This window comes from Gobio gobio, assembly GCF_949357685.1.
Source record: "Gobio gobio genome assembly, chromosome: 3".
NCBI lineage: Eukaryota > Metazoa > Chordata > Actinopteri > Cypriniformes > Gobionidae > Gobio > Gobio gobio.
Genome location: NC_137099.1, coordinates 35,162,977 through 35,190,968, shown reverse-complemented (window position 1 = coordinate 35,190,968; position 27,992 = coordinate 35,162,977). Strand labels below are relative to the sequence as shown.

General features: G+C 37.6%; 1 protein-coding gene across 1 annotated transcript; it reads right to left on the bottom strand.

The window, feature by feature from the left end:
- Positions 1-4,204: 4,204 nt before the first annotated feature.
- Positions 4,205-21,562, bottom strand: slc2a15b (solute carrier family 2 member 15b). The gene is made up of 12 exons (XM_079811469.1): positions 21,465-21,562; positions 18,429-18,527; positions 17,458-17,618; positions 17,228-17,352; positions 15,610-15,755; positions 15,286-15,418; positions 10,594-10,781; positions 10,379-10,489; positions 10,110-10,211; positions 8,194-8,269; positions 5,637-5,764; positions 4,205-5,474 (listed from the first exon to the last, which is right to left on the bottom strand). Exons 1-12 carry the CDS (start codon positions 21,507-21,509, stop codon positions 5,229-5,231), a joined length of 1,560 nt encoding a protein of 519 aa, XP_079667595.1. The 5' UTR covers positions 21,510-21,562; the 3' UTR covers positions 4,205-5,228.
- Positions 21,563-27,992: the final 6,430 nt, after the last annotated feature.

Here is a 27,992-nt window from a genome sequence, read left to right as displayed (position 1 = left end):
TCTAGACCTGATTTAATCGTTAATTGATTGTATTAGGCCTTATTAGGCTAAATGAATGCTTTTGGACTATGGGTGGGGTTCAACTTATAATTTGGTGTCCTTCTCATTCTGTGTGCTGCTTTGCCCTGAAGAAGACCATTTTTTTGGTCGAAACATGTTGGCTCTTGTAGGTTTTTACAAGATGACTGAAGCCATACCAAATAAAGGCTTTTTAATTAATTCCTTCTTCTTTTTTTACGTCTGACTGTGTGCCTGGCACCTGCCTTTTTTGTGTCATCATTATGTTATGTTTCTGTTTCCTGTCCTGTGTTCCATTGTTGTAGTCCTGGTTAATTTTCCCCCCTGTTGATTAGTGTTTGATTTGTTCCCAGGTGTGTCTTGTCATCTTGTTACCTCTCGTGTATACTCTACACCCCAGTGTTTTCTGTGTTGTCCTGTTATGATAGTGTGCTCAGCTCCGCTTTGTTTCAGAGATAGCCTCCTTGGCTATGACAGGACAGATAGGGAGCTCTGAGGGAGCTGCAAACGTATGTGCGGCCCAAACACACAAAATGGCAGTTGCCATCACAGGTAGCACTGGTGAGAGTGGAAGGACATCTGGGACCACCAGACTCTGGACCACCAGACTTGGAAGCGCTGAGACCTCTGGACTTGGGACCACTGGACTAGTGACCAACGGATTTGGAAGTGCTAAGACCACCAGATTTGGGACCCCCAGATTTGGGACCACCAGACTTGGGGCCACCGGACTTGGGACCACCAGACTTGGGAACACTGAACTAGAGACCACCAGACTTGGAAGCGTTGAGACCTCCAGACTTGGAACAACTGGACTAGGGACCACTGGACTTGTAAGCACTAAAATCACCAGATTTAGGACCACCAGACTTGAGGCCACCTGAGTTGAGTCCACTACACTTGGGGCCACCGGACTTGAGTCCATTGGACTTGGGACCACTGGACTAGAGACCACCAGACTTGGAAGCGCTGAGACCTCCAGACTTACGACCACTGGACTAGGGACTACCGGACTTGGAAGTGCTGAGACCTCCAGACTTGGGATCCCCAGACTTGGGACCACCTAACTCGTGACCACCGGACTTGTAAGTGCTAAGACCACCAGATTTAGGGACACTGGACTTGAGTCCATTGGACTTGGGACCACTGGACTAGAGACCACCAGACTTGGAAGCGCTGAGACCTCCAGACTCATGATCACTGGACTAGGGACCACCAGACTTGGAAGTGCTGAGACCTCCAGACTTGGGACCACCTAACTCGTGACTACCGGACTTGTAAGTGCTAAGACCACCAGATTTGGGGACACTGGACTTGGAACCACCGGACTTGGAAGCGCCGAGACCTCCGAACTTGGGACCACTGAACTAGGGACCACTGGACTGTATATATAAATATATATTAATTATATAATAATAATTTCAGTTTATTTAAGAAACACCATATTCCACAAATAACAGAACACATAATTCTGTGTACAGTAATCTTTTTTTCCCCAGCAAAAATACCTAACTGTATGAAAAATAAGACTTGGCTCTCCAGGGTTTCCTGTGGATGAAATGTCTGGAGTCACAGGAAGCTTAGACAGGTATGAAAAACATGCTGTGCCATATTCAGGAGAGATAAGACAGAGCTGGAATTCCATGGCAAGTTTTTCAAGTGTTGAAAGCACCTGACTGGTATGTGCTGGTCCTCTTGACAGTGGATGGGTGGGGGCTTTGGGGAGATGGTGCGTGCCATGTGTGTGTGTGCGAAGGGCGGATGGACTGATGTAAGTGATAAGAGCTCAGTGGACACTTGACACAATCTGTCAGTGACAGTGTGTTCTTGCATGTCTCGGGTGGAACTGAGAGGAGTGTTCATCGATCAAACACTCTCTGTATCTGCTGCTCTGTCACTCAAAACCCAGCAGGAGATGTGATTGGATACTCCACCCGAATCTCAGTGTGATGTCAATGGTGCAAGGTGATCAGGTGACAACTCTAACATTCCTGTCATCTGAGTCGCTGGAAGATGATGCCACGTGATGATGAAGCTTGTTCTATTTTGTGCAGACTAGTTCATTTTTGTGTGTATGTCTATAAACAATTAAAAAATCTAAAAAGAAAAAAAAGTGAGGGAAAGAATTATAACTTCTCTTTTTTACCCTAACAGATCATCTAAACACTCATTTAGGTTTTTAAACTGGTGTCCAGGGGGCCACAAAGGGATGGATGCCCATGGAAAATTTAGAGGGAAAAAAGTGCTCTCTATAGCTCTACACATTTGAATTTAAGTTTCTCTTCAGGTTTATAAATCTAATATTACAGATAATATTTTCCAGGTAATATATATTTTTTATAATTTCTTTTGACTTTAGTGCAAAATAAATATAAATAATATAAAAGCCAATTGTTACATTTTTACAAACACCATGTGGTCTTTATATCTTCACACTTTCTTTATTTCTTTCTCAGACAGTATATACAGCTGCCTTTATTTTTTAAGAAGAGCGTCCTTCACATGGGGAAGACCCCAGTTTTAGGAAACTGTGGTGATATTTATGTCCTGGACGCCCTCTGCTGTTTTTTTCCTGCACATGTCAGACTGTGGTCTTTCATAAATACACAATCCATACATAAAGTCAGTCATATGACATGAAATATGAAATAAACAGTTGTTGTATTAATTGAAAACAACATTTATTTTTATTAGACAATAGCTTAAAACGCATTTCAGCTGTAACAGTAAGACAATTACAGTACAGAATATGTTTATATATATAAATAAAGTTTCACATACATTTTTACATGTATATTGCTTTTCAGATATTGGTTAAAATTATTTTGTTAACATATTTATTTATTTATTGTTAAGTTATTATTATTATTATTATTATTATTATTATTATAACTATTATTACTATTACTATTATTATAATTTTTTGTATTATTATTATTATTATTATTATTATTATTATTATTATTATTATTATTATTATTATTATTATTATTATTATCATGTACTCCCCACAAAGGCAAATACTCCTTAGGCTCTGCAATAAAACTACTAATGTAGCCAAGAACATACTCCCAAATTTAAAAAGGGAGAGGAGACTATAAAACAATATGGCTTAAAGGTAGGGTCGGCAATTTTTTATAAACCCTTTTTGTTTTTCTGGTTGAAACTCTGTTCACATCCTGACAGCAATCAATAATAGACGTGGTCTAAATATTTAAAAACATTTACTTGTGGAAGTCTCAGGACCAAAAAATGTTCCTCGAATCATTGCATTCGGTCTGCTCGTGCAGACATCACACGTCGTCAGCACGCTCCATGAGCCTATGCAGAGTTGCAGAAAGACAGTCGCAGAGTGCCGCAAACAAACAGCAGACGCCTCCTGAACCAAAACAACAAGCGTAGGCTGGCAACCCGTGACATTCTACACGGACCTGTTCACATCCTCAGACTCTTGCATTTCTTTGGAAACACTATCAACTCCAAAATTAACCTGCAGCCGTCAGGTGGAACAAGTAAGAGCTCTGTAAGTTTATTATGTTCATTAGTATAGGTAACTTAGCGCTGTGTCTTATGACACTTTGCTGAATCTGCTCTGGCTGTGTGCGACCTGCACGTTCATGTGTTTTGAAGGAGGCGTGGCTTTAGAGAGCACTCTGAAGGGAGGGCGGGATCTAATGTTTTCCAAAATTGCCTACGCTACATTTAAAGAATCCGAGATGTCAGTTACATAAAAATCCATTAAGCCACATTGGTAGTAATAGACCTTCTTCAGAGCAGTGCCATGACAGGTATGAAAGCGAGGCTGTGAGGGATAGACTTGGTATCCGCTGTAAAGAGCTGTATCAAGCTCCTAGATCACTTATAATTTTCCTCAGCTCATATTGTCTTGGGTTTTTTGTCTACTGAAATTCCTCATAAAGATTTTTTTTTTTCAGCAGAACAATCCAAAACACATGACATAACAGTACAGCCCACTGAAGAGATGTATGTCTATCCCTCACAGCCTCGCTTTCATTTCTGTTTAAAATCAAAGATGGCGCTGCCGTGAATAAGGTCTATAATAATAATAATTTTAGCCATGTTGTACCTGCTAGATCACAGATTTCAACAGACAAGAGGAACAGAAATCCTCTTTTTCTTTAAATATGCAAACCAAATACAGCAAGAAGCACTTGTCAAGTTCTTTGGTTATTTGTCATTTAGATGATGTGTTCTTATCCTAAGAGACTATACAGGAACAGTTCCCTGGAATGCAACCTGAGGACGGTTATGTGGAATCAGAACCCATATACAATATTTTTTCCATGGAACACACTTTCAAATTTTTGTCACCACAAATCATAAATAATTCTTTACTACTGTATACTAAAAAGGTTCATAGTGACTATGGGCCGTCACGCCCCAAGAAAATCTATATAGAGGTACACTGTTATTCAAGCGTTTGGGGTCAAATAGTTTTTTTTTTGTTGTTGAAAGAAATTAATACTTTTGTTCAGCAAGGACACATTAACTAATCAAAAGTGAGCAAAACTTTTACATAAAAATATTACGCAGCACAACTGTTTTCAACAAGAAATTGGCATATAAATAAGCATTTTAGAATGATTTCTGCAGGATCACGTGACACTGAAGACCAGAGTAATGGCTGCTGAAAGAAATTACATTTTAAAATGTATTAAAATAGAAAACGGTTATTTTAAATAATATAATAATATTTCACAATGCACTGTATTTTTGGCCTTGGAGAGCTTATGAGAAAAAAATGTCCAACCCCAAGCTTTTGAACAGTAGTGTGGTCCATATGCTCTAACATATCCTAAGTCTTCTAAAAGCATATGATAGCTTTGTGTGAGGAAGCTCGCAGTTCAAATTGAACATTAAAAATAATACAATTTTGTAGCTTTCAAATCTAGAACTGGAATTAAAGATATAATCCCCACAGGTCTGTCAGCAAAATAAAATTAACTCTCAAATATGGCATCTAATGTGCAGATTTGATATTTGGTCAGATAGACGTGAGAATTTTTCGTCTGTTCATCACACAAACTATTGTATGGCTTTCAGAGAATAAAATGGGCTGCTTTAATGGTGCTTTTGTAGTAAATGCTCCAATGGCACATAATAATTCTTAAATGAAAGCATCACATTCTCACAGCACTCAGAACAGTGTTTTGTAGCAGCAGAGCAGAATACTGCCTTTTTTTCCACAACTATTTCTCCATTTTGTCCACATCTACATGCACCAGTGCTCCATACCCATTCATCTTTTTGAGCTTGAGTTGGTCAGTGGTTTCCAGCGGCTGGTTTTCAATTTCACAAGCGTTTCTTGAGGCGAACATCTGACTGATCTCCACAAAAGTTTTGTTCTTTGTTTCAGGGATGATGAAGAAGACGTAGGCTGCCACGCCCACACACACACCACAGAACACCAGGTAACAGAACGCACCAGCTGACATCTGAAATACAATGAAAATCTGGGATTAAAATCAAACTTTAACCTGGAATGAACAACAAACTTTTCACTCAAATTAGTGCTGACAACGTAATTTGCTATTAAATAAATTGTAAACTGCATTCTGTCCACAATATGCAGTGAGCTCCCTAAAGAAAAGGCTTACCTGAAGGAACGGAAAGACAAATCCCACAGTGAAGTTCGATATCCAGTTGAGAAATCCTCCTACAATGAAGGCAGAGGGTCGATGGGACTGTCTAAAGAGCTCTCCAGTCATGAGGAACGGGACACCAGCTGTGCAGGAGAAAACATAATAGCCTCAAAGTCATATTAAGAAGACATATTTGAACTCATTTAAAAAGCAACACAACTATATTATAAGTTATGTAACATATGCATAGCATATACGATTTTGCAAACAAAAAACAAATATACTCTTTCAGCAGCAGGTGGCACTAGTCTATCAAATAAAAGGCTTAAAGGGATAGTTCAACCAAAAATGAAAATTAGCCCATGATTTACTCACCTTCAAGTCATCTTAGGTGTATATGACATTCTTCTTTCAGACGAATTCAATCAGAGTATATATTAAAAAGTCCTGGCTCTTCCAAGTTTTGTAATGGCAGTGAATTGTCGGGTCATTTTTGAAGTCCATAATAGTGCATCTATCCATCATATACAGTAACTGCTCCACACAGCTCCGGGGGATTAGTATCAATATTTAAACATTTATAGACTAAAATAGCTAGCTTCCGCCGGTCAGCGGTACGCAAGTCGACTTGCGCTAAAAGAGTAACCCCTGATGCGATGTAACTTGCAGGAGCATCGCAAGCTTTGACACCTCTTGCGGATAGGGCTGGACAACAAACTCAAGCCCCTCTTCTCTTATATCGAAATCCTCTTCCATTTCTCTTCAAAAATTCTCGTTTTAGACTTCTAATTCATGACCGGTGTTTTGCTCTATCCTCTGACCACCGGAAGCCAGCTATTTTAGTGTATAAACTTTTAAATATGGATATTTTTCTTACACAAACGCGCCACTACGCTACAGAACCCCCCGGAGCCGTGTGGAGCAGTTATATGATGGATAGATACATTTATTTATTACTATAACTCTGATTGTATTCGTCTGAAAGAAGAATGTCATACACACCTAGGATGACTTGAGGGTGAGTAAATCATGGTCTAATTTTCATTTTGGGTGAACTATCCCATTAATCGTAGAAAACTTTGGCTCATTTTAAAATGTGTATAATTTGCTGCAGTACATTAGAACATCTGTTTACTAAGAAAGCCCATGAAACCATTGTAAACCATTGACAGAGTTAATTGCGCTAGTATCATTTACATAAATATATGTTATTTAGAACATAAACAAATTTAAAAGGGCAACCTTTAAGAGTAAGATGTACATGAAGGCATGAAAATGACTATATACAGTATATATATATATATATATACACTCACCTAAAGGATTATTAGGAACACTATACTAATACTGTGTTTGACCCCCTTTCGCCTTCAGAACAGCCTTAATTCTACATGGCATTGATTCAACAAGGTGCTGAAAGCATTCTTTAGAAATGTTGGCACATATTGATAGGATAGCATCTTGCAGTTGATGGAGATTTGTGGGATGCACATCCAGGGCACGAAGCTCCCGTTCCACCACATCCCAAAGATGCTCTATTGGGTTGAGATCTGGTGACTGTGGGGGCCATTTTAGTACAGTGAACTCATTGTCATGTTCAAGAAACCAATTTGAAGTTATTCGAGCTTTGTGACATGGTGCATTATCCTGCTGGAAGTAGCCATCAGAGGATGGGTACATGGTGGTCATTAAGGGATAGACATGGTCAGAAACAATGCTCAGGTAGGCCATGGCATTTAAACGATGCCCAATTGGCACTAAGGGGCCTAAAGTGTTCCAAGAAAACATCCCCCACACCATTACACCACCACCACCAGCCTGCACAGTGGTAACAAGGCATGATGGATCCATGTTCTCATTCTGTTTACGCCAAATTCTGACTCTACCATCTGAATGTCTCAGCAGAAATCGAGACTCATCAGACCAGGCAACATTTTTCCAGTCTTCAACTGTCCAATTTTGGTGAGCTCGTGCAAATTGTAGCCTCTTTTTCCTATTTGTAGTGGAGATGAGTGGTACCCGGTGGGGTCTTCTGCTGTTGTAGTCCATCCGCCTCAAGGTTGTGCGTGTTGTGGCTTCACAAATGCTTTGCTGTATTGCTCGGTTGTAACGAGTGGTTATTTCAGTCAAAGTTGCTCTTCTATCATCTTGAATCAGTCGGCCCATTCTCCTCTGACCTCTAGCATCAACAAGGCATTTCGCCCACAGGACTGCCACATACTGGATGTTTTTCCCTTTTCACACCATTCTTTGTAAACCCTAGAAATGGTTGTGCGTGAAAATCCCAGTAACTGAGCAGATTTTGGAATACTCAGACCGGCCAGTCTGGCACCAACAACCATGCCACGCTCAAAATTTCTCAAATCACCTTTCTTTCCCATTCTGACATTCAGTTTGGAGTTCAGGAGATTGTCTTGACCAGGACCACACCCCTAAATGCATTGAAGCAACTGCCATGTGATTGGTTGATTGGATAATTGCATTAATGAGAAATTGAACAGGTGTTCCTAATAATCCTTTAGGTGAGTGTATATACTGTATAAGATAAATTCCTGTACAGTGAGATCCTCACCAGGCCCAATGCAGAATCCAGCGATGATTCCAACCACACAGGCCACACTGATGTACCGCATAAAGGGTAAATGAGCCTAACCAAAAAAACAACAGAACTGGAGATCAAAATATATAAACTAAATAAAAATAAAAACCTTCAAAAGTTTGAGGCCAGTAATATTTTATTACTTTAATACATCTATCCAGAAAGGACGCCTTAAACTGATCAAAAGTGACAATAATTATATTTCAAATAAATGCTGTTTCCATCATGGATTTTAACAATAATATTAAGCAGCACAACCGTTTTCAACATTGATAAAACAAGATATGTTACAAATCAGCATATTAGAATTATTTTCTGTGACACTGAAGAAAATTCAGCTTTGCCATGACAGGAATAAATTACATTTTGAAAACATTTTAAAATAGAAAACCGTTATTTTAAATTCTAACAATTTTTCAATCATGACTGCCAACCGGAGTGCCTATGATGGCCACCAGAGGGCACTCCAAACAAGGGTGTCTCCAAACTCGGTCCTGGAGGGCCACTGTCCTGCAGAGTTTAATTCCAACCCTGATAAAACACACCTGAACCAGCTAATCAGTGTCTTAGGGCCTAGCAGTGTTTATTTGGGGTTGGAGCTAAACTCTGCAGGACAGTGGCAACTCCAGGACCGAGTTTGGAGACCCCTGCCATAAACCTTTGCCTGGATTCATTATCTGGGATTTCATCTAACTGTGTTTTTAGCTGGCTAATGTCTGTGTATATAATCCCTGAGTTTTCTCTCACTCATTGCTAAGTCTTGTATGTTGTTACACTGCATTTCTGAGCGTTATTCTGGTTTCCTGTGTCATGGTTTTGGATTCTCTACTGTTTTCTGGATTACCATTTTGCCCGTTTTTTTGACCTCTTGTCTGTTATATGGATTATGATTCTGGATTGTCCGAGTAATGCTGCATTTGGTTCTTCAACCCAAGTCTCGGTAGCCTGGCTCCACCCTCCTACATACTTCGGCTCAATTTTTATTTTCCTTCAGTACTCCGTCTGGGATTGCAGTATAATCTCTGTTTTTCTCCGCTCAAATTTTAACCTAAGGGAGTCGCTGAGAACGATGACGTTGATGTCGTGCGTTTGAGATGATATATGTCACGACCAAACATTAGCGATTGGTTATGGCAGATCCAGAGTGGCTCTGGGCAGATCCAATAGTGTTAAACTTCAACAGAGTACCTGCCTTCAAGGAAGTTAACGCTTGTCAATGGAGAGTGGCCAGACTCTCTGTACAAACGAAATGTACGAGAGTCTGAGAGGAACAGGCTAAAGTCTCAGAGCAGTCCGTAACAATTTCACACTATTTTTGATTTAGTTTTTTTTTAATCAAATAAATGCAGCTTTGGTGAGCAAAAGAGACTTGTTCACACACACACACACACACACACACACAGATATATATAAAGAAATATATACGTTTATTAAATATATAAAAGATAATTCTTGCTAGACTGTAAATTTTCTAAAAGCACCTTTAAGATACAATTAGTTATAGTAATAAGTAATAACTAATTATTAGTCAAGTGAAGGGTCAAGGCAGACATCACTTGTCTCTTCATCAGACATATATCCTTCAAGAATGATATTATGATCAATATTAAAATAAGAATCAATGATAATCAAGTTATAACCATTTTCTATATTTGATAAATCAGTTCACCTATAACCTCTCTATATTTAATGAGTCATTTTGTAGATTTTAGTATTATATTTGCTGTGTGCTTTTGGATACACATTCTTTAGGTACGGCTCTGATGTCTGTGTCAGGACGTGCTGTGTCCGATGAAGAGACAAGTGATGTCTGTCTTGGCCCTTCACAAGTGTCAATAATCTTGAGGTCATTGAGACAAGAGCAAGTAAATGTTGGTGTTCATAATTACCTGCAACATGAGGGAGAAAGTGATTCCAGCACAGCACACGCCCATAAAGCTAAAGCCACCAATCATCAGAGGCCTCCTACCCACACGCTCAATAGTAAAGCACTGGACAACATGAATTACACAGTGTTAAGAGCCAATTATCAAAGGTTAAATTTATCATTCTATGTTTACTCAGCACAGAACCGTATATTTATGTACAGAACAATCACAATTGCAAAAAGCATCGTAATACGGTTTCCTGATATTTACGGTATGCACGGTATTCTCACCCCTATGAGTCCAGCGATGACCTCTATGGCTCCAGTGCCAACGGTTGTGTACTGAATCTGATGAGCAGGAATGCCGGCATTCTCAAAGATGTTATTGGTGTAGAACCAGATCTAGAAATAGAAACCAGGTGTTCCATTTTATTATCTCAAATAAAGTTATTGCCATTGTATGGTAATTGTCATCACCAGTACCACTGTTAAGAACACACACACACCGCATCGATTCCAGACAGCTGCATCCCAGCATTGACCACAATGACTGTAATAAGCTGCCAGCGAACAGAGGGATCCCTGATGAGCTGCAATACTGAGACAGTCTCCATTGAGGACAAAGAGCGCTGCTCCTCCTGCATCTCCTCCACCTCAGCCTGGATGTTAGACTTAGTTCGGTACCACTTCAATGCTGCAAAGAGGAATCAGAATATGAGCGTCATTATATATAAGAGTATCAGATCAGGTCAGAACACCAGAGAATCAGAACAGCAGAATACAACAGATCACTTTGGATTAAAGCCGCCTCTTGTGAAAAAGAAGTGTGCTTAATTTTATTACTTGTAGTGTACTTCAAATCATTAAAGATTAAAAAAAAAACTGTACTTGCAGATAATATATTAAAGAGAGTACACTTTTTTTATAACTACACGTTTAAAAGTTACAGTTTTAAATACTTTTAAAAAGTGCACTTTGTAATAATGTAAAATTAAAAGTTTTACTTTAAAGTACATAACTACTCATTTCATCCCCAGAAAAACAATCATTTAATAGAGACATCAGTAGCCGTATTGGTATTGATGATACTGACCTTAAATCATTGTACTTAAAAGTAAAATAATGCCATTAAACAAATTATTCAAATAAACCATGGCTGGCTGAATCCAAAATCGCATACTTCCCTACTATACAGTAAGCGAGAAAAAAAAGTATGTGACAAAAGAAGTATGTCCGAATTCACAGTACTCAGAAAAGAGTAGGCAAAAAGTACCTGGATATCCTACTGCTCTCTGCGACAATCTGAAGTGTGCATATGATGGACACTTTACAATCCCATGAGGACACAGGAGAGGATTTGGTTGTGAATTAACTACTTGTTTAAGATAAGAAACCAAGTCAAGAGAGTATGAGATTTCGGGCGCAGCTAGCCCATCTGACACGATTACCCTGTGTCCGTGTCCTTAGACTTTTATTTTGATGGTTTTTTTATCTTAATTTGTGTTCAGTTCCGGTGTGTTTAGTTCTTGTTTGCCTTTGTTTTCCCAAATTAAGCCTTTTAGTTTTAACAATGCACACCTGAGGCACATTACCTGACTTACCTGGATACTTACCTGTTCCTGTTATTTAGCTCATGTTCTGGACTCTCTGCATCTGTGTGTGTGGATTTCAGTATACTTAAAGGGATAGTTCACCCAAAAATTTTAATTAGCCCATGATTTACTCACCCTCAAGCCATCCTAGGTATGACATTCTTCCTGGCTCTTCCAAGCATTATAATGGCATTGACTTGATGGGTGATTTTTGAAGTCCATAAAAGTGCATCTATCCATCATATAACTGCTCCACACAGCTCCGGGGGGTTAATAAAGGCTTTCTGAAGTGAAATGACGCGTTTGTGTATGAAAAATATCCATATATAAAACTTTATAGATTAAAATAACTAATAGGAACTGAACTTGATAGGAAGCCAATGTAAAGTCGCTAAAATGGGAGAAATGTGATCTCTCTTTTTTGTGGCAATTTTGAACAATTTGCAGGCGAGAGATTGTAGTTTGAGGCAGGCCACAGTACAGAGAATTACAGTAGTCCAGACGTGATGTTATTAAGGCGTGGATTACTGTCACAATTCGTCCTGTGTGAGTGCTTATGAGAACCACCAGAGGGCACTCCACTCCAGACTGTCACTCCATCAAGAACTACATCTCCCATAATCCTTTGCCCGGACTCTTCAACACCCATTGATTACATCCACCTGCACCCCATTACCTAGTTAGCTCACCCTATATAAGCCTGTTCATTCTGTCAATCATTGCTAAGTCTTGTTTGTTGTTAACTGCATTTCTGAGCGTTTTCCCTGGTTTCATGTCTGTCGGTTTTTCGATTTCTTGCCTGTCTCCCGGATTACCCTTTTGCCTGTCTCTCCTGCCTTGTTTACCTGTTTGGACTGCTTGCCTGTGTATGACCTTTTGCTTGTTTTTGACTACGATTGTGAATTACCCTCTCAATAAAGCTGCGTTTGGATCCTCAACCTTCTGACTCAGAGCAGTACGTTACAATTACGGTCTCTAAATCTTTTGTAGACAAAAACTGTTTTAATTTTGCAATCGATCTCAAATGAAAGAAACTGCCCTTCACCACTGAACTGATTTTTTTTTTTTTTCAAAATGTAGTGACGAATCAAATATAACCCCCAGATTCCTTACATTAGGTTGAACAGTGGCGGAGATAGAACCTAAATTAAAAGGAGATGAAGACCTGGATGGGCCTAAAATCAAAATTTCGCTTTTGCTTTCATTTAGTTATTAGCCATCCAACATTTGATCTCCCACCATCTTTTCGGTGGTTAAGTCGACGAAGAGGAAAGCATCCGCAAGGTTGGCTTGATAGTACTTTGAAAATAAACTGGCAGTGGAAGGTTGGATGAAACGAGAGTAACTCACAGACTGTGTGTTTGTAGTGTAGGAAAAAAAAACTTTGCAGTTCTCCTTTGGCTATACAGCATAAGCATGTCAATGCAGGTTAGCTATATGTAAGTGTTTAATGATTTATCTCAGTCACCTGATCATCATTTAAGATGTATATCTTAAGAAATGCTTCAATTAGCAACTCAACATGATGTTAAGCCTCTTAACATTATAAGCTAGGGGAACGCTTTTTGACTGTTTAAGTTTGTGTAAATCCACTTGGGGTTCAGAGTATTTATTTTTTCCCACATTAATTGCACACATGTCTAGTACAATTGTGTGGTGTCGTTTCATTAATACTGTGTATACTTTTTTCTTGATTTACCCCGAAAGAATGGAAGTGAAATGTGACAACATGCCCCATAGGTGGGGTACATTGTAACATGTCCACATTACCTTATATAATCAAAAAAATATCCAAGACAAACTAAAATATTTTGTCAACAAAATACAGTTATTAACTTTTTAAAATAAAATTTAAAATATACTCATTTTTGAGTTTGACAACAAACACATCGCTAAACACAGCTATACAGCATAGTTAAAAACATAATAATAATGAATCATTTCTGAACATTGGCTCTAAGTCATTATTCACCGTTTTCTTATGGTTTCTCAAAATAATTAATAAAAGTATAGAATATAATAACATTTTTAATAGGGGCTCATTTAAACGCAGTGTGTTATAACGCACCCCATCTGCACAACTGGGATTTAAATCACGGCTCGTGTCTTCTGCTGGTTAGATCAGCATTAAAGAATGATCTCAACTGTTAAATAACAGATAAAAGATTACAATAATATCAGATGTCTTATTTTAAATAAACACAAAAAAACAAAGATGAAAAATAAACTTAATTAAGAAATTTACTTTTGCTATGGTTAAATAAATGTTCAGTAATATCTTCCAGAGATTTTTTTAATTTTGCTGCTACTTTTTCTCTAAAAAATGTTGATATGGCAACTAGTAAATACACGAAGTTTCGTCATTCTGGCATGTGTGGAAAGTGTTAAAACGTGCGTGTTACAACTAACCCCGCGTTAGGTTGTGCCCCGCGCTCCCCTACATCAAAATCATCCCCTTAAATAATGTACAAATACATCTTAATTCTGTATGGAAATGTCTATGTTTCTACTGCTACTCTTCTGTAATCCTGTGTCCCATTCTTTGCTGTAGTCAGTGAGTTCTCCACCTGGTAGCTGCTGTATGACTGATAGGCCTTTGTAGTGGCGGCTTTTAAAGCTCTGAGATCACAGTAAGGCCAATAACAGCTTATGAGAGTCTCCTGGTCTGGCCACTAATCCCTCCAACACAATTCAATCAGCTTTAACGCAGTGAAGTGAAAGGAAACATTCAGAAGAATTTCTAGAATCCATTCTTTTCATGGATTTTAATTTGTGAAACAGAAATAGAAATGTTAATATATTTTGGTTTCAAACTTGACACACCAGCGGATGCAGTGATCCATGTTTTCCATGCAATTACAATGCATTTGTGTTCCAGAAGAAAGAATGTAATACAGATTTGGAACAACATGATCCAATGTCCTGATGGAACAACATCCGAAACCGCATACTCTCTGAGTACGTACTTCTTTTCATTTAGTATTTACACTAAAAAGTACATTCTATATAGTATGAATTTGCGTATAGTATGAATGTAATCTGGACGTACAGTTCAACATCTGTCATGTTTCCATCACCCTGTTTATATACGCATTTTGAAGTAATCGCATCAGAAACGAGTGAAGGAAACGACAAGTTTTGAAATAAATATACCGTAATTCGCAAAAGGGTTTTTACGCTTGCTTGTGGTTTTTGACTTGAAAAAGAGCTCATGCGAATAATGAGAGATGGAAACGCATTTGCCGAATAAATTAATAAATTTGACATACCAATACCACAGTCGACAACTTGATGTTTTAGTTTTTTTGTTTGCTTCACATTTGGATGGAAACCCAGCTATTGTCATGTGACCATGTGACCTACCAGCGTCAGTTGGGTCGCTTCACTGCCGTTCACAAATTGTCTCCCATGGCCTCATGGGATAGTAAAGTGTCCATCACATGAGCACTTCAGAATCTCTGCAGAAGTCATCCTATTTTATGAGTACTGTGAATTCAGACATACTACTTTTTCAACTACTATATAGTAGGGAAGTATGCGATTTCGGATGCAGCCATAATTTAGATTTTTGGCTGAACTGTTTCTTCAAGTAAGAAATGTCTTTACCTTTGATAGTGGCATGAATGTTCCGCTTTTCCATCAACAGATATCTCGGACTCTCTGGGAACCATGGCAACAACATGAGCTGTATGAATGTAGGCACCACGACTAGGGAGAGAAACAGAGGCCAGTGCTCTTCCTGGGTGAAACAACCAAATGATAATGATAAGAAGACTTAACAAGACTAAAATCACAGCAGTAACAGATCTGTTTTACATGGCAAAACATGCTGGCACAACAAAAGTTCAAAATATATCAATCAATATTTCTGTAATATTCATAACAGAGAAATGTAATCAAATGTTATCAAATGAAATAGAACGGAACCACCTTGCCCAAGATCTCATGGAGTCCTAAAATCTGAGCAATAAACACTCCTATACAGATGAAGATGCTGGGCACGAGTCCTAGGAAGCCCCGGAGATTCTTTGGAGCAATTTCTCCCAGATACATTGGCACAACGCTGAGAGATATTCCTACAGCAGCACAGCAGAGGAACACATTTCAGTACAGCAGAAAAATACACAAGATGAATATTACTGATGGCACTAGAACAGTCAAGTGTAATTTTTTAAGAAGGAAAGGGGAAGAACAGCAATGCAGCGTCATAGTGTTGACATTATGGGAATGACTTTGTGTAGCACACGCCAAGCCATGGAAAGCATATGATAGGAACGAATGGATCGCAAAGGATTGTGGAATGTCAAAGGCAGCGAAGGATACATCTATGCTGTCTTCAAAAATTGATCAGATGAAGGTACCTCAGGAGACAGGAAGTAAAGCTAACATTGGATTCAGACGTGCCTTGATGCCTTCCTCCGAAGGAAACATTTTTACATTTTCGGATGCAGTCTTTAGATGCCGCTTTGTCGATCACTTTAGCTGCGTCCCAATTCAGAGACTGCATCCTTCGAAGCCCAATTGAGTCACCGCGGCACGACGAAGGCTGTCCCAATCGAAGGCTTCTTCAAATTCTTCAATTTAGTTTCTGTGATGGATCCTTCACGGCCTTGCCTACTCCAGAATTCATTGCACACCAGGATTTTTTTGAGAGAAATTGCAGATTTACATGTTTAAATTAAAGTTCTGGGTTTCAACTTACTCAAATATCTAATGATACAAATGTAAAAACAACAACAACGCTCAGTACGACCTTCGTGGCCTTCAAAGGATGCAGCCTCTGAATTGGGACACGGCTTAAATGTGTGCAAAACTGTTTGTCTCTGTCTGTTAAGAGCAGGAGTTGAAAAAAATGTCAGAGAACTTTAGGAGATGTGTCTCCCCGTCCCCCCGATCTACTTCTGGGGACGAAGGACAAAAGTGTTGTGTTCTTCGTTTGGGAGCAGAGCACAGCTCTCGAGGTGCGAGGTAATATTTCACCCTAGGCCGGATTACGTCCCGAAGAATGTTAACTGTTTTGGTGGCCGCATTTAGTCAATAAAAAATAAAAAAACTCTTTTATGTCCTGCAGAAAAAAAAATTCATATGGATTTGGAATGGCATGATGGTGAGTAAATTATGACATTATTTTCATTTTTGACATTTAAGGCCTTAAAGGTTCACTGTGTAAATTTGAGCAGCATCTATTGGTGAGGTTGTGAATTGCAACTGTCTACCGCTCACCCTTCCCTTTCGAAGCACATTGAGAAGCTACTGTGACCGACACATGACAAAAATGTTGTTGTCTGAGACAGTAGAACTAGCACTCTGTTGAGAAGTTTTTCCGTTTAGGGTTACTGTAGAAACATGACAGTGCAAAATGGCGATTGAACTGTAAGGGGACCTGCGGTGTGTAGATAGAAATGGCTCATTCTAAGGTAATAAAAACATGACAGTTCATTAAGGTCTTTTTAAACCACTGAAAACATAGTTATGTAAATTATATTGCATTTCTGTCAACATATCCTCAGAAATGCTACACACTGCACCTTTAAATGGAATGAATTACCTGAATGTATCCCTGTAATGAAGCGTCCAATGATGATCATCTCTGGAGATCCACATAATCGGCTGAAGCCCATCAGCGCTCCACCGATAAACACCAGAATGGTGCTGTGTACCAGTGTCCCTTTCCTACAAATTAGGAAGACGCACAAAACATTCAAGCAGCTATAGGACTTTGGCCTTGAACCTGTGTAATGTATCAAGTGTAATGTAAGTATAAGCCGCATACTCTACCTCCCAAATCGGGTAACCTGCATTCCCACTGTGAGAGAGCCCACCAGGCCTCCAATGGCGAATATAGACACAGTGACTGAATACATAAGCGTAAGAGTCTCTTCATCCACTCCTGACCCATTTCGCCTCACAATGGTTTGATTAAAAAAGTCCTTTATGTACTATGAGAAGAACAAATACACAGAAAATATGTTGTGTAGCTCTTAATTAATATACATTTCTAATACCTTGTCTGGGCATTACCATCATGCTATCATGCTTACCCAGTTATAATATATGATAGGCAGATATATGAGATTCATTTACCAAAATAATTTATACTAACTTAAATCACACATTTAATGCAATTACAAGTATGGGTTAAAAAGTTCTCAGCTGTTTGCAATCAAATTGTAATCAAATTGGCCTCTAGTGCAATTAGATGAATAGAGAACGATAGAAAAATCAAAATAGCCAGTCAAAATTATACAGTGCAGAAAAGATAAATGTAATCATAATAGAGAAAAACTCACTCCCCCCTCATGTGATGGTTGCATTTCTCTCTTTTTTTTGTTCATTCTAATGACCTTTTTCTATGTACCAATTTTGCCATTGTCATATTTATTTCTTCTAAATGAGCATGAATTTAGAGCATACATTTTTAGCCTCATTACTCTTTCACAAGCTGAAGTTAGTTAAACAATACTTTCAGTACGATCATGCTCTGATACTTCTAGTCAGTAATACTCGTGACTTGGCAGAAGAATGTACAATTTCAAGCCTTCACAGTGATGAAGATTGAATAACTTCATATTTAGCACTTGTAGCGCTATTGACATCTATCAGTTGAAATAGCCTTCATTCATATTAAATGTTATGTCAGACGGCAAATTTTGTGTTCCAAACCCGCAGCAGCAATGCAGCATACAAAAACTGTAACTGTTACTGTATGTGAGGCTATGTGAAAACTTGTGTTTGTTGGTGTCAGTCACCTGTGCAGGAGAATTAACCACAGCCAGGTTGTAACCATAGAGCAAGGAGCTCCCAAAGGAAGAGAGGAACGCTACTGCCAACAGGGATGAGGTTAGATGCTGGAGAAACATGTGACAGACAACCATTTTTAAAAACATACTTTCTTGTTTTTGGATTTACACTTTTCAGAAGATGTCTAGTACTTAGATTAAGCCCATTACATGTTTCTAACAAGAGGTTTCTTTCATAAGGAAGCTGTTTTGGTAAGTATATGAAACTATATGAATATGAACAGACCTTTCTTTAATCACAAATTCTCCCTATAAGCAGCTTTGTGTGTTCACTGCTGTTGTCTATGGTAGGCAGCATGAGAAGATTACAGAAATATTAGCATTTCAATACACACTGCAACCAACACTGAAGTAGGAATTTTCTATCTGGAGTACAAAATCACACTTTAAGCATAAATGCTAAATGGTTTAAAAACCCTACGCTGAGTCTGAAGTATTAGACTCTGGCACTGATCCCTTTAGCATGTGACTGCATTAGCGTGGAAGTGGACCATGACTAGATCTGGCATGAGTGTTCACTGCCCAGGCAAACTGAGTTACAATAATTATCTTGCACATGAACAAAATTCTCAACACTATCACAACCTGCTAAAAGTGTGAAAGCATTTAAGTGAAAGAAATTCTCAGCTGCAGGAGATGGAAGAAGTAGGAAACTGAAAGTATGAAAGATGTCGCTCGTGAATAAAAAGTGTGTAAAAGTGGAGAAATAGAAATAAACGGAAATTCCTTTCTTATATTTCACAAACCATTTTGTTCTGATTTATAGTGGTAGTATACTGTAGTAGGAATACTAAAATAAAATAAATTAGTAATGCATTGTTGGAGTATGACATTCAGGGAAATATTCTCAAAAAGCAACTATGTGTTTCCAGGTTTTCTCAAGAGCAGTTGAAATTCAGGTTAAATTGACTTTCTTTCTTTTTTATTTTATGGGCGGGACCTTGTCACATGGGCCCAAATAGAGAACAGAGTTCTCAAAAAGAGAGCTTTCTCTGTATCAGGCACAAGATGTTCACAAGACGCAGTTCTGGAATTAAAAAAAAAAAAACATTCATTTTCAGTAAAGAGAAACCAAGTAATAACAGTATAAACGTTTCACAACAAACAACTCTTCTAAGAGAGGCAGAATCAGTCAATATTTTCATACAGTTGTGTATAATGTGATTACATTATATTATATGGATGGATATACATTATATGGTGGTGGTTGAGGAGAATCCCCCTTCTATATGTAAAGCGCTTTGAGTGCCTAGAAAAGCGCTATATAAATGTAACAAATTATTATTATTACATCATTCATTCCAATCACTCCATTCAAAATGTAATATGCACCATTTAGGTACTAATATGCACCTTTAGGGGTAAATATACAAAAGTTGGGGGTTTTGTTGGCATGAGTAATTTGTAGTACACAGCCTTATACCATATTTTGCTTTTTAAAAAAAGGTTGTAATGTTGTGATTCATATCTGAAGTTGGATTGGTTTATCTTTATTGAAGAATTTTTACTAATCCCTTCACAGAAAAATGAATGGGAAATATGGTTCCAGTGTACTGCTTCCAGGTCTGCCTGACAGATTTCACATTCATATGGTGAGTGAGTGATGGTGTGTGCTTGCTTTTTTTTTTAGGTTTTTTTTTAAGGAACAGCTTTCACATTACCAATATTTTCATGCAAACCATGCTCTGTTTTGGACTGCCAATGTGAAAGCCCCACATAAAGAAATCTTTATGATGTTAGAGTCACAGTTTGGGGTAGGCATGTGGGCCCTGCTTACAAAAATATAGGCTACATTTACATCTACAGTGATAAACAGTTTTGTCTTGTTTTCTGACTGACAAGATGTGCCATCTTATTTTCTAAGATGACAGCTCCCTTGCTACAATTTTGCTCAATTCCACAGCAGCTCGCTAAAATACTTGCATTACTGTGCATTTATAAACCCTGAAGCTTGATTATTTGATGATACAAATGCCAAATAAAAGACATATCAGACCACTGCTTTTGAAAATATAAGTTTTATAAATGTATAGAAGCTCTTAAGAAACTCTCTAATGTTGCTGTCTTGTTGGGCTTCCTTCACAGAAGTGTGAAAGCACATAGGTTCATAAGTCATTCTATAGCTATGCAGACTGGCTAGTGGCATTCTTTAGCCATATTCTCGCTAGTTTTAATTCTTGAAGAAAAAAAATGAGAGAGAGAGAGACTGAGAGGGAGAGAGAGAGAGAGAGAGAGAGAGAGAGAGAGACAGAGAGAGAGAGAGAGAGAGAGAGAGAGAGAGAGAGAGAGAGAGAGAGAGAGAGAGAGAGAGAGAGAGAGAGAGAGAGAGAGAGAGAGAGAGAGAGAGAGAGAGAGAGAGAGAGAGAGAGAGAGAGAGAGAGAGATTTAACTCAAAATGAGCAATGGTAACTGAGGTAGCCTAACACACTTACAAAATGGGGAATCATTAGCTCTACCTAAGATATAAAAGTTTAAAATAAAAGATAATATAAAAGTTTCAGTAGTCAGTATAATTCTTCTAAACATTACAATATGCTGTCTGTCAAATGCAGACAAAAAGTGTATATTTTTAGGTTGAAGAAATGCTAGAAATAAACAGGTACAATGCACTTCGCAATATGGGTTTTTGTTTAGTTATGCTTTTACAGAGATTGCAGGATAAATGGGGCTTTGCAAACAATCGCTTAGCCTACTTTAAGAACAAAATAAAAAAAGATTATTTCTTTGCAACTTCTCCCTGTAAATGCAGAGGAATTCGACAGATGTCTCATGACACGAGCATTCATAATTTAATATTTTTATTTGTCTGTCATAACTCAAGACACTAAAGCATTTGCATGTAATAATAATAATAATAGCAACAATAATAATAGCAATAGCCTAACTCAAGACACTACAGCATTTGCATGTAATAATAATAACAACAACAACAACAACAATAGAATAACAATAGCCTAATATGCAAAGTAAATTAGTCCTACTTACCCCTCTACTTTTCCCATTAGGATCTATCAAAACCTCCTCTGCCATCTATTAGCACAAAATAAAGCGGCCCTCTGACTAAAACTCGAATGAGAGCGGGTATTGTTTTTCCCTAAAAACTTTATACCACCGGCATCCCACCGCAGGCTATTTCAGGAAAGAAGGCGTGCTGAATTATGACTGATTTTTGCACATTTAACAGGGAGGAGGCAGTATATGACGGTCAACCAATCACTGCTTGCTGTCAAACGGAGCTCCTCCTGCAAGTATTTCTCACAGTTTTAAAAGGTCAAATTGTAAGACTGACACTGTCACATGCTAACAACCCGCGTGATTTAACTCTTTTTTCAAATTAACCGGACCTTTAATGCGAGAGTGAACACTTTTTTGACAACCTGCACCAAATGGAGGAACAGAAAAATGAAATAGAATGGAAGAAATAGTTGTCACAGTTAGCTATTTATGGGGGAAAATAAAATAAGTTGTAGAGTGAGAGTATTTTATATTCTTCTTTTTCCAATTTCATTATGCAATATCTTCATGAAAGCAATTAAGAACGAACCAGCCTATATTTACATTTTTAGCCTTTATTATTTATGTAACTTGCATCAAAACCCCAAAGCTTGGCTTGAACTTTTAGTGAACTGTTTGTGTATTTAATCAGATTCAATAGGTTAAGTGCAACCACACTGCGCACACATAACAGAAGACCAGTTCTAGCCAACCGTAAATGTCTGTTTGATACAAGGACTGACGAAACTGAAACTCCTGATCCCATGTATCACCAGCATTTCATCATGGTCATCAAACTCTGAAATCTGCACATGAACTGTAACTGAATTGCTACATTTTAAATTTGTAAATGTCTTGCTGTGCGAATTAGTACCGCTGTTTAGGCACTCACGTGAAACTAGACTGCAAGCCACTATCTTAAAACATTAGTCATGGTTCGGTGACCTTTGCTTCGCATCAGGCCCTCAAGGGCTTAAAGAGTTAGTTCACCCAAAAATGAAAATCCTGACCATCAAGTAATTTCAACCCTGTATGATCAGGGATTTTTTTATTTTCTTCTTCTTTTTTTGCAGTTGCTGTTATACAATGGAAGTCATTGGTGACCAAAACTGTTTGGTAACCAACATTCTTCAAAATATCTTGTTTTGTGTTTCGCAGAAGAAAGAAATGCATTCAAATTTGGAACAACATGAGGCAGTGTCATATTTCCCTTTGGAGGTGAATCATCCCTTTACAAGATACTAGATTTACATAGTTTAATGTGTCACATAAACTCAATTCAAAAGAGGAATTAATAGCAATATTACTCCATACACAATCATGCGCTCTGCCTATAGGCAGATGTTTATAAATATGTATGAAATAAATTTGTTCCCCCTCAGTTTCACTAATTCTCCAGTTGTTCAGCCTTGTGACTAACCTTTGACAAATTTTGAAATAATAGTTCTGTGTATGTTTTAGGTTCTTTTTTTTGGCTCTTTACTAGCTCCCTCTGGCTCCTTTTCTTGGACCTCTCTCTTCTCACATGAGTATGTGTTGATGCTCCCACGCAAAGCTTCTAAATTTACACGAACATGATGATCAGATGACTGAATTTTATGATACAAAACATGATTTTTCAAAACCTTACTTTTTTGTCTTTTCATTTGCATTATACATCTATCTATATTATGTTTGGGTTGTTTAACCTCATATTATGTCTTAGAAGGGCTGATTCTAGAGTAACTTCTGCTGACAGACCTGGCATCCATTTTGTGCTTTTCTGAGTATGTTCTCATGTCAAAGGGTTTGGGTCATATGACTCTCAGCGTGGAGTGATGTCCATAGCGTCAAACACATTTTTGTGAAGAATCAATTATTATCTCACAAGGAGGTTATTCACTCTCTTTTACTATACTCTCGTCACTCATTCATCCAAATATCTGTAAATCTAAACGGCAATGAGAAATGTTAGACTGCATCAGGAAGGAACACGTGGAGGGATTAACCATGAAAGAGTCACTTGGCTCCTATGGGATAGTGCTTAAGAGTTCAGTTTCACCCCACTATTTCAAAAACCTGCACTGCATGAATATATTTCTCTGACACTTAAAATTTCAATGAGCAAATTTGTGGCAATATCCCACTAGTGTTTGGAATCATATAAAGTTCTACACTCTTCATGTAGGCACATGGTGTTCTCGAACACACACAGGTATTTCCCGGGTGTAATATCCAGGGTTCAGGAATTGCCTGGTTAGTGTCACCTCTTTACCCACTGCTGGTAGATGCTGTAAAAAGCAGGTTTCCCCACTGATGGCCATCCAAAGGTACTGTAGTTGTGTCTGCTGCCTACATATTTAAGCAACATATAATTGAACTTTTACCGGTGACATTGCTTTTGGAGGGTTTATGAAATGTATGCATATTTTACATTGTCTTCGGCCTTTGATGAGTGATCAGTCACATGACAGATGTTTCCAGAAATGAGAGGCTGCGTGCAAAGATAACAGCATCCAGGCTGAGTACTTCCAGGGGATCAAGCAGAGAAACAGCCACTGAGGTTTCTTCAGGTATTATAAGCCTCATTGGTAAAAAGCTGACATGATATACATAAAAAAATCGAAATGCATTTCCTAAATGCATGTTATAGATCGTATTGTGAACAATTCAACCATGCAAATGTTTCATAAAAAAAATGACAATGTTTAATCAAAATTCCATAACTAGACATAACAGACATCTCTCTGGTGACATATGCACGACTTGAAGTCTGCATTGCTTCAGACGTCTTGGAATATGGTAGCCTGGCAAACCAGACCCACATCAAGATGTTGGGTCTGGAAACTCACCATTGGCAGGGCTCAATGGGAGGGGCGGGATAAACGGTTGTCTTTCAAATTCCCTCTGCACGCGATAGGATAGCGCTACAACCAACCAGAGCAGCGAAGAAGGTGAAGCGGAGCTAGTTGATATAAATGAAACTTTTGCCGTATCCGGTCGGCAAAACTCTGAACACATCTTCCTTTCCTAAGAATGACTTTAGTGCCGTTCTTTGTTCTTTTCTCAAAGAAAAGCTTAACTCCAAGTCTTCCAGAACCAAAGCCAATTCGAAAGACCGCTGTTCGCCAGCTTCTTTGTTTATGACTAGCATGCGCAACCGCGTCAACTCTGCCGTCATTATGTTAAGCCCGTCCACCTACTCGATTTGCAATGTGATTGGCCTGACCAAAATTTGTTTTTTCCAGCTCGCAAGCCAACAGAGAGTTGCTAGACGACCCTGGCTGCAAATGAGATTTGCTGCCGCTAGGGTGCGTCTAGATTTCTATGGGAATATGGTGCACTAGTCATATAGACCACATTTATTAAACATTTTACAGTGCTTTTTTTGGAGCTCGAGACCCAGCCATGAGCTTGAAACAATATGAGCATGCATCTCGTTCGTTACATTATATCTTTGACATTGACAACAGTATGGTATTTTTAAGTCCATGTGATCTTTTGATTTGGTGTTTGACATATCCCCTGATATTTAAGATAACATGGAAAGTTCATATTTATTTTGAGATATTTGTAGTTATGACTAGACAAAATGCGTATTAAAACTGTTGCACAAGATGGGATCATAGACACTTAAAGAAATCCTTAAATTATGTAAGTGAAAAATGCCAAAATGGCAGAAGTAGTTTCAATTAATATTATTATTATTATAATTGTATTTATTAATTTAACTGATTCTGCCATAATGTTGTAATGGTGTTTTTGTTTTTTTGGTGGGAAATCCATTGCCTGTTATTTGCCTCTGTTTGTCAGCAGGCTGTGCTATAGCTCCAAAATTCCAAACGTTCATTTGGCACAGTTATACACTTTTAATCGGTTTCATTTGAGAACCTCTGACTTTATTTTATATGATCATTTAACCATTTCATCTTAATTGTGTCTCTTTCTGTTTATGTTGTATGTATGTAGCCTACATTTTTGTAACAGATCTGAGACTATCTGCCCAGTGTAAAAGAAAAAGAGCTCCAGCAGCTCACTAGGCTTTGTTTTCAGTATGCAGAAATATATTTCAAAGTCTAATGTGCACTATTTGCACTTAGTGTAAACAAGATGCTAAACTCAAAAAAATACCTTGACAGTTGAATGTATTTATCATGTGGCAGATTTCCACATAAAATTATTACATTAATAAAGCTGTATGTAATCACATCTGAATTATCACAATTATATGTCTCTATATATAGGCTACATGCAATCCAGGGTTAATATCATTGACTAAAAATAAAAATTAAACCATAAAAATGTCATTACTTAAAAAAAAAAAAAAGAGTTTAGTTTATATTTAATGTAAATAATGGTAGGCCCAGATACTGTTTTAAATGTTATTTTAATTTCACTTACAAGTTTTTGTTAACATTTTGAACAAGATTTTATTTGTTATATTTTCTGTTTATATTTTAATTTTAGTTAAAGTAGTGTGTTTTATAAGTGTTTTTTTATATATGTCTAGTTTTTAGTTTTAGTTATTTTAGTACTTCAACATAAACTGAAAAAATGAGAAACATTGTCTTGGTAACTATAGGCTAATATACAGCATTAAAGTACTAAAATATATAAAACTAAAACTTAAATACTATATAGACAATACATATTTGAGAAAAAAAACATAACTTTTAAGACACCACATTTATCACAATTGTATAGTGCTTTCTTTTCTTTTCTTTTTTTTTCTTTCTTTTATTTTACATTTTTAAAAACTTTGGCCACTGCCAAATCTAATAATAATTCACATATGACATATTCATACGATAATACATATTAATAATGTATAAAACCGTTGCAAGATGTGAATAACAATTCTTGCGGATTTAAAGTGTGTAGATCGTGATGAATTAAACCAACATGATATGAAAATTCTAATTAAATTTAGCTCCTACTGACCTCTGCTGGACAATCCTTGGATGGATGGATGGCCAATTTTAATAGATCAAATAACTAGAATAAACAGATCACCCAAAAGCAAAAAGGGGGAGCTGTCATCACTCACCCTTCATGCCAAACCTATATGAAATTCTTCTGATTTTATCCAAATAGTGAAAGACAATAAAATATCCATTAATCCATTCTCTAAACGTATCGCGGGACAATAAAATATGTTTTTCAAAATATATTCCCTTTTGGGGGGTTGTAAGGTATATCCCTTTAACGCACTATGCAGTTGTGAACATTCTCCTATAATTGCAGTTCAGGCAGGAGAAACTGGGTCATAAACTTACATGCATAAATGTGCACATGCAGGTGCAACCATGGTACCATATCTCCATGTGTTTTAATCACAGTCCATTATGCATTTTAAACTCCTGTTGGCTGATAATGACTGCTCTCCAGTGCTGAGTCTGGTGGTTATTTATTAATTTGTCTTTCCTTGCATGATAAATCACTCCGTCTCTCTTCATGCCCTGTACTCAAGCATCATGAGTGTAAATCTGTCAAATTTACTCTTATTAGATTTACGCTGACAGACATTTTTTACACAGATCAAGACTGCTCCTCCTTACATAGTCTTAACCCCTGAAAGCTGATCTCAGATCAGATAAGACCACTGTCAGATCCGTGCGGATGAGACATCAGTCATCATAAGCTCAGGAAATGTTCTCTTGGGGTGTCATGCTGAGAATAAGATTAATTGAATTGTCCTGACTTTACCAAAGGCTCTTGGTTTAACAAAGGATATGTAATTGTGCTGTAAGCGAATGTAAGCATATTTATTGCACTGGGAATTTTCTAAATGTTGATTTACACAGAGGTGTAGAAAAATGTGCAGTATCTGCTAAAATAAAATAATGAGACACATCAAAATAATTATGATTAATATATTTGAATATTTGATGCGTAAGCATACAGTGAAGCTAAACGTGACTGGCTGCTGGAAATGCTAGTAGGAAAATCATTCCCCTAAAATGTTTTTCATAAGTCCAAGTTCACTTTTCTTATGGAAAAAAAAGAAAAATCTGGTTAAATTGACTGGTGCAGACTCTGGTAACTTTTTCAATTAAATTATTTATTTATTTATTTATTTATTTATTTATTTATTTATTTATTTATTTATTTATTTATTTATTTATTTATTTATTTATTTATTTATTTATTTATTCAGATGTTGTTATTTTCATCAAATACAAATCCGGAGGTTTCAGTGTGTAGTGTCAACAACTGAAGCCCAAGACCACTGGGATTGCACATTTTAAAAATCTTCTTAATATTGACAAGAAGATTCTAACGTGTAAATAGTAATTGCAAATGTTTAAGCCCACCGGCAACTATAGCTGCCACAGTGTATAGTTGTAATTTTCCTTCTGTTAGTATTTTTCTAGATATTATCCATGTTTTATATCTTAATGACGCGCAAGCAAACAACCAAATAAAGGATTTCAAGAAAAAAAAAAAAAAAAGGTATTAACTTCCTTCCTGTCACATGAGACTGCCAACTTCCTACCCCTATTTCCAGGAAGCAAGGCGAAGGCAAACCCTCCCAAAGAA

Excerpts from the sequence above, each read along its gene's own strand:
- slc2a15b (XM_079811469.1), bottom strand. The coding sequence starts at position 21,509 with ATGGCAGAGGAGGTTTTGATAGATCCTAATGGGAAAAGTAGAGGG. Across the intron at positions 18,528-21,464 it reads CTAATGGGAAAAGTAGAGGG|CATCTAACCTCATCCCTGTT; the intron begins GTAAGTAGGACT and ends ATGTTTCTCCAG. Across the intron at positions 17,353-17,457 it reads CAGGTTACCCGATTTGGGAG|GAAAGGGACACTGGTACACA; the intron begins GTAGAGTATGCG and ends CCTAATTTGTAG.